Consider the following 8,653-nt stretch of genomic DNA (forward strand, 5'->3'; position numbering starts at 1 on the left):
CAGATTTTCACGTCATCACTCTTAATGATAAAAGTGACAACCAGAGCCAAGGTAGTTGCGCGTTATCACTATTGCTGATAAAAGTGACTACGCGCAACTCGCCAAGTTGAAGACTCTCGGGAACGATCACTTTTGATGACAATAGTGGTTATGCAGAGCTTTCCTGATATTTTGCCTCTCTAGAACTATCACTTTTAATGATAAAAGTGGTAACGCCCAGGCTTCACTTCTTCTTTGAGCTCTGAAGTGATCACTTTCACTGACAATAGTGATCACGCCCAGTCTGCAATTTCTTATTCTTGTGGTTTTGGAGTCCAAACTTGCTTCTTTCCTCTTCCTTGTCATCAAACCTCCATGGATATGATCCTTGCTCAATTTATTCCTTCAAAAACAAGATTAAAAACTTAATTTCCAAGCAAAATTTCTACAATTGCTAAAATAACTACATATGTAAACAAACTTCAATTCCTTCTCTTTTTCTGTATTTCTCTGCTTTCTTTATATATTTTTCTTATCAATTGTGTTAGAATTATGCTAAAATATCAGGCAAAATATGGATTCATCAACATGTTATTTCGAAGGAGGGCGTTGCGGTTGACCCATCTGAGGTAGAAGCTGTTCTACTTTGGGAACCGCCCAAGACAGTGACTGAAGTCCGTAGCTTTTTGGGACTTGCCGGATATTATCGTAGATTCATCGAAGGTTTCTCGAAGATTGTCACCCCTCTTACTCGTTTGACCCAAAAGGATCAACCTTTTGTGTGGGATAAAAAATGCGAGGCTAGCTTTCAGGAGTTGAAAAGGAGATTAACCTCGGCTCTGATATTGATTCTTCCAAATCCTCAAGAGAAATTTGAAGTGTACTGTGATGCGTCTCACCAAGGACTTGGGTGTGTGTTGATGCAGGAGCGAAAGGTAGTAGCCTACGCGTCCAAATAATTGCGACCTCACGAGAGGAATTACCCGACGCATGACCTTGAACTAGCTGCAGTGGTCTTCGCCCTTAAGATCTGGAGACACCATCTTTATGGATCAAAGTTTGAAGTGTTCAGCGATCATAAGAGTTTGAAGTATCTCTTTGATAAAAAAGAGTTGAATATGTGCCAACGAAGGTGGATGGAATTTCTTAAAGACTATGATTTCGAACTCTATTATCACCCTGGGAAAGCTAATGTTGTAGCTGATGCCTTGAGCCGAAAAATATTACACGCTTCAGCGATGATGGTAAAGGAATTTGAACTCCTTGAACAATTCCAAAGACTTAACTTGGATGTTCAGTTATGTCCTAACAACATGATTGGTGGAGTGCTTCGCGTGACCAATCAATTCCGAGACCAAATTAAGGTAGCTCAAGAACAAAACGAATATCTTCAAGAAAGATTAGAAGCTAAGGAGAAAGGACGAGAACCCAACATACTCAAAGATAACTAAGGGTTGATTAAGTACAAGGAGAGAATCTGTGTGCCAGAGAAAGATGAACTTAGATGAATGATTCTTGAGGAAGCTCATAGGAGCCAATTCAACATTCACCCTGGAACGATGAAGATGTACCGAGACTTGAAAAGAGACTTTTGGTGGCCGAGAATGAAAAAGGACATTGCTAGTTTTGTAGCTTCATGCTTGACTTGTCAAAAGGCCAAAATAGAGCATCAACGACCGGCTGGACAACTACAACCTCTGGAAATTCCTGAGTGGAAATGGGACGACATTGCGATGGATTTCGTATCGAGATTTTCAAGAACGCTGATTGGACATGATACGATATGGGTAATCATGGATAGGCTTTCCAAGTCTGCCCACTTTATTCCTATAAATGCTAGATATTCCATGGAAAGGTTGACTCAACTTTACATCAAAGAGATTGTTCGCCTGCACGGGATTCCCAAGAGTATAGTTTCTGACAGGGATCCACGTTTCACATCAAGGTTTTGGACAAGTTTACATCAAGCTTTGGGAACAAGGTTGCGTTTCAGTTCAGCGTATCACCCCCAAACCGATGAACGAACTATTCAATCTTTGGAAGACCTGCTACGAGTGTGCAGCCTGAAGGATGGCCAAAGATGGGACGAGCATCTACCACTAATAGAATTTACCTACAACAACAGCCATCACTCTAGCATCGGTATGGCCCCGTTCGAAGCACTATATGGACGTAGATGTAGAACTTCGTTGTGTTGGTACGAAACGAGAGAGCAATTACTCATTGGCCCAGAGATAATCCAACAGACTACTGAAAAGATTAAAGACATTCGAGAGAAGCTGAAGGCGACTTAAAGCAGACAAAAGAGCTACTACGATAAAAGAAGGCGTCCACTAAAATTCGAGGAAGGAGACCATGTATTTTTAAGAGTCACCCCGCGCACAGGTGTTGGTCGAATCTTGAAGCCTCGAAAGCTTGGTCCTAGATTCATTGGCCCTTACCAAATCCTTAAGAAGATAGGAGAATCTTCATATCAAGTTGCCCTGCCTTTGAACCTGTCCAAACTCCACAATATGTTTCACGTATCTCAACTTAGGAGATATATTTCTGATCCATCCCATGTTATCGAAGTTGACCACATACCCCTTAAGGAGAATTTAACTTTTGAAGTTACACCTCACCGGATCGATGATCGCAAGATTAAGCGACTACGAAATAAAGAGATTTCCTTAGTCAAAATAATGTGGAATGCAGCGGATGAAAGTCAAGCCACGTGGGAACGTGAAGAAGGAATTAGGGAACGCTATCTGCATCTCTTTGTCTCACGTCAGTGATAAATTTCGAGGGTGAAAATTTTTTTAGGAGGGGAGTGTTGTAACATCCCTAATTTTTAATTTGTGTACTTAGGGTTATCCGAGTTTAGTTAGCCTTTATTAGTACTACTATTATTATATTGATTGATTTTCATGCATTTTTTATAATTTTGTGGATTTGTTGATTTTATGAATGTTCTCTTTTAATGATGATTATTTAAATTGCTAGGGTCCCTGCTGCACGATAGAGCTTGTTATTTTTGTGGTAATGTTTGATGTGAATTTTTATGTGCATGTGTTATAATAATTACATGATGAAATTATCTTAAATAACCCTAGGTTAGTGAGATTAACCTTAGGGCGAAAATGTCTTTTGGTCAAATAGGAGGACCCCATTTTACTTCATGACCATTGCGATTAATGCTTCCATTATCTTTTTTGATTCATGTTATTTAATTTTTGCTAGATATTTTCTTAAACTAGTAGAACTACACGTGTGGCTTTTCCTCTCTAACCTTAATTAGCCACTTAAGGAAAGCCACCCTTTTGCCCTAGATTCCACGTGCAAAACAAAATTTCAAGAGACACTTTTCAATCTTTCCTCATTTAAGTCTTGTAGTCGAAAAGCCATTCAATGCCTAGGGGGAGGGAGAAATTCGAATAGACACCTTATGATTTTGTTCAAATATATCCTTCTTAATTAGGGCAACCAATTTTCGTTAATGCGTGAGATAGAAGAGAGAGAAACTGACCATAATGACCTAGATTCTGAGCCTAAATAATTGCATTTAATACAATTATCAATTCCCTAGTTACCATAATTAAATGTAGCCGTTTGTCCTTTCCTAAACCGTTACATGTTAAATTGCAATCAATTGAGATTCCCTCATAAAAGGTGCAGCCGAGAATTAAAGGAAGATTAGAGCCCAAAATCCCTTCCCGAAACGTAAACTCTTCCTATTCTCGTGCCCTTTATTATAGCTGACCAATTTAATCCCATTTGACATTTAGATCATTTATTGAGAAATTCCCCATACTTAATCACTCTCACGAGAAGCCCTTTCACTTAGCCGTTACATGCACCATAATTTCCTTAATTACCTCCCACTTACCTTCAACCTCTCGAGAAAATGAATGGACACACGCTCAAATTCCCTTTCCCATATAATTGGAACCGCCAGCCACATTTAAGGAGTGATGATGTTAGCTTGAGAAGTTGCCACCTAAGGCATTTAAACCCAAAACCGTGCATGACATTAATTGCATATTCACCCCTTAATTGCAAACTTTTTAGATTCTCATGCGTATTTAATAGTTGTTGACCGGATTGTCATAAACTAGCATGATTCTTGCAGACAATCATTAAGGACACCCTTTCCATTCCCACTTACTCGAATAACCTTCTATTTCCCCATTTAACTGCCACTGGATTTATTTAATTACCCACCTGCATTTATTTAGATGTGTCAATCATCCTGGAACGTTTCAAATGGAGCCATTACTTCCCCAAATCCGTGCACCTTGCATTAATTCCCTAATAACCGCGTCTTAATTGCGTTTAAACTGAGGGGACCTCACCTGCCTCATTTAAACTGTCATTCAAGTTACCTAAATTACCTCTTAACCACATTTAACCTCACGAGAAACTTAAACAGCAACATTTATTCTAGAAACTATGCCTCATTAATTGCATGCAGTTATTTCTTGTTTTATGGCACTGGCCACACGCCCAAGGCAAAGAGAAAGGCGCCACCTTGTCTTGAGGTGTCCAAGAGGCATCACCTATTCACTAGCCACTCGAAAGGACATCACCCTTTCAAATTCGTGGGACACGAAGGGTTTGAACACATTTCCCTCCACAAACGAACCCTAGCCGCCAACACACATTGATTACTCACTCTTGCCCAGGTTAACCCACCACTTGGTTACTCCACCATGATGGCTAGCTTGTGGAGACGTGTGGGACATTAAAGACTTACTCCTTTTTCACTCTGTGCATTCAATGCTCTTGACAAGGCGTGTCACATGCACCTGGACATCTAAGAGGCGTGATTGTTCAACAAGAAAGGCGAAAAGATATGTCACTTCACTTAACCTAACCCTAAAACCCTTGTTGTGCAACTCCTCACCGTCAGCCCCTGGAAGATGAATGGGCAAAAGCTTTAAGCCACACTATATAAGGACACCTTATAATCCTGACGTGCCCTTTTCCCCTTATTTTTCAAAAACACTCTCAACCTCACTACTTCTTTTCTCTCTCGACACCTTCTCACCCTCACACCAAACCCTCTATGCCCTTTTCTCTCGTGGACAACACACTTCATCACCAACCACTCAAGGAGGCGACCAAACACCAAGGACTCAAGTCGTGACCAAGATCCTGCTAGTACAAAGGCCAAGCCTTCCACTCTATCTCTTTCTCAAACCAAACAAGGTTAGTGGAGCTCTTGTTTGCGCTTGAATGCATGTGGTTGTTCGTTAACTTGTAAACTCTGCATGCACTCTCTTCTTCTTGTTTTCGTCTCTGATCTTCATCAATGAAATTTACATGTAAACCATTTTTCTTCATCTCGTGGTGATTTTATTTGGTTAGTATTCTAAAAATCCATGTTTTGTAACTTGCGTGAACTTGATTGAGATTGAAATAGTTTTGCATGTTGATAATATTGAAATCCTTGCATGAGTTTCGGTTGTTTGCCTTTACTATTGAATAAAAATGATGACTTTTAACGGATATCTCATTGCATGTTAAAATCTCTACATGAATCCTTGTTTTCTTCTCGGTTCTCATAGACTACCCTTCTCCTCCTTCATTTTAACTAAGAAATCACTTACCTTCTTTCTTCTTCCTCCTTCAAAAATGGAAAACAAGTATATGGAAAAGAGAACTCACCCTTTTCTCTCGATTTAAATTTTTGTTTGACCAAGGAACCCGTTTTTTTTTTTCTTAACCTAAACGGATTTTCTCACCACCTAATCACTATTTTACGAAAAATTAGTGGTAGAAATGAATTGCATGTGTGATTAAACTTGTGGTCATTTCCATGATTCTTTGATGATTATTTTTGTTTACGAAGGTACATTTCGACTATGATATTTCAACAAAATTTTTATAACTATCTTCATCTTCTCTCCTTTTCTTTTATTCTCAGAATGTGGACGAATGGTTCTTCTTTTCTTTGAACGTACTAGCACTTATGAGTGTGGATTTGGTTATGTGGTTTGTGACCTTTGGAAATTTAATGTGCGTTCAACAACGGTGAAGTGAGAATGCGGTTACGATACTCTTATGCGCATGATATGGAAGATGGAGAGTCAAGGTCACAGTTTAGCACAGCTGAGGGATGTGAGTGTTCAGGTTCGAGGGAAGGACCTTGGGGGTAATGGAGGGGGGTTGCCCCAATGGTGCGGAATAGCTCACTGCGGCCGGGATACGTCGCCATCGAAACCTCCACTAATCCTGACGCGAGCAAGCATTACCGAGGATCGTGGAAGGACTCGTTCCTGAGGGACCAAAATGGTTAAATGGAGAATATTCCTGATGGATTACATATGATGTGTGCTTGTAGGGAACGAGGGCCTCCGATCACCTTGACTGGAGGAATGGTGGGAACAAACTAAGGAAGTAGTGACGTTTTAAGCGTTAGTGTTTAAATTATATTGCGACGAATCTCTGTGACTCCGCCTGCATTTTGTAACTGTTTATTGGGCATTTTGTTATGACTGCGTGTTTATTGAAATGTGACTTTGTAAGTGCTTGATACTACTCTGATTTTCTTCCTTACTCAATATCTGATGACTGATTGTATTGGAGCTCACCCTTTCTATTCGTGTTCCATTATTGTATGTTTGTGTGTATTGCATGACTGTATGATAGATGGACCCTCAGCGAGCAATGATATGGGGAGAGGATTCCGACAAGAAAGCAGTATAGAGATACAACCAGGCAACGCGTCGTCTCGTATACCAGGGGATGGTCTCCCTGACCATGGGGCCTCTCACTGAAGGCGATTGGAAGCCTAGCTGGAGTGACCACTTTTTTGCAGACGTCTCCGTACCTCTACCTTCGGAACAGAGTATTATAATCCACTCACCCCCTTCTTCTCCACCACAAGAACCCCCAGCCAAACGTCTTAAAATTTTTATTGACAAAGGTAAGACCGTTATCAATCTTGACCTCGAGCCTACCCCTCCTCCCAGCCCTTCTCATGCCCCTGAGTTGAAAGATATTGAGGTTATCGAGTCTTCTATTAGACCAGTATCTCGCCACCTCCCACAGATTCGAGCACCTCCTCCCAACGAAGTTGGACCCTCTGTCCGACGCCCTTCACAACCACCACCTACTTCTCGATCGCCCCCACCCACTATCGGCTGGATTGATAGTGACCCGGACGACCTGCCGTCCTCTCCTCATCCTCAACCAGTGAACGACTCTCACGACTCCGACGGAATAGAGTCTGACCCCAACGAGGATTCCTTTCCGTCAGAGTTTTATTTGTAGTTGTTTTATTTTATCATGGATTAATACTGCTCATAGGACTTGGGTTGTTTTTATTATTTTGAAACACTGAACTTTGGGGTTATTTGGCTTTGATTTTTGTTTTCCTTGGACACTTTGGTTGGATGGTTTATATATATATATACTTTTCTTTTACCAACATACTCTTTATTATATTTCCATAATTTTTTTTTATCTTCAACGGTGCCGTCATTTTAGAATCATCCTGAGAATAATTGGAGTAATGATTATAAATGACTTGTATGTTGTTGAGATGCGAGATTAGTAAAATTATATAATTTATGAAGAGTGAACTCGATGCAAGTATATTGTTATACTCGTTATCTTTAGTTAATTCGAGCTATTCTAATAAATTAAATATTTGAGTTGGAATGTGAATAATGTTTGATTGAGTTCTCTCACTCGTCTAATTTAGGTGTGTCATATTGTAAAGTCTTAAATCATATTATTAGTATATAGGGTTTTGGTAGAAATTAGGTGTTACATAATTCTACACTCCTTATTTTCTAAAACTGCTATTGTTTTCTACATAATTTTGTATTGTTATTCTTTGAACTTTCTACTACTTTCTACATTAAGTTACTATTCTACATTCTCCTGCCCACTCATTTCTGTATCAAAAGGAATACCATATGCATATTACGTCCTACTGCTTTATTATTTCTAATATGAAAGAATGAACTATTTAGCATACTAGTGCACTTTGCATGCTGCACCTTACTGCATAACTGCTTTTTGGCATGAAAGAATAAGTTAATCAACACTTTACAACACTCTGTGTGCTGCACCTTATTCATTAACTGTTTTAGCATCAAATTGACTTATTCTTTTATTATTCTACATTCTGTATGTATGTAATCCTACCCCAAGAATATACCATTCCAATGCACATTCTATGTCAAATTCTACATCAAAAGAGAAGCATTTTTAGCATGCTATTGCATCCACTTGTTTCTGCATAAAAAGGGAATTTCGCACTAAATTGTATACAAATTCTACATTGCATCGTGAAAATGAATGTCCTTTTGGTATTGCTTGATTGATGTTCTTAGTTGGATTGAAAGAATGTAATTATTTGATCTATCTCTAATTTATTAAGTTAGCGTAATGATTTGAATAGGTGTCTGTTAGTCCTACCTTGCGGTATGTGATTGTCACGCTTAGAATAAGTTTTGATTTAAGTATATAGGTTCGTGCACTGGTGTGTTTAAAATGAAAGTGTATAATTTCAAAAGAGAAAGGTCCTTTGACTTTGAAAATATAGTGTGATGATGGCTTGAGATCTCTACAGAATTGTGTTGAGTTTGCATTTTTAAACTGTCACACTTAACTCGGGGAAATATGTAACACCTTAAATTTAATTTCAATTAAATAATAATTTCACAAATTTGAATAACCAAAT

At 39.1% G+C, this 8,653-nt stretch overlaps 1 protein-coding gene across 1 annotated transcript; it reads left to right on the top strand.

Moving 5' to 3' along the window:
* The first annotated feature begins 6,720 nt into the window (after positions 1-6,720).
* Positions 6,721-7,233, top strand: LOC113862303 (pollen-specific leucine-rich repeat extensin-like protein 3). The gene has a single exon (XM_027495393.1). It carries the CDS (start codon positions 6,721-6,723, stop codon positions 7,231-7,233), a length of 513 nt encoding a protein of 170 aa, XP_027351194.1.
* Positions 7,234-8,653: the final 1,420 nt, after the last annotated feature.

This window comes from Abrus precatorius, unplaced genomic scaffold (assembly GCF_003935025.1).
Source record: "Abrus precatorius isolate BTA unplaced genomic scaffold, Abrus_2018 Scaffold3, whole genome shotgun sequence".
Taxonomy (NCBI): Eukaryota; Viridiplantae; Streptophyta; class Magnoliopsida; order Fabales; family Fabaceae; genus Abrus; species Abrus precatorius.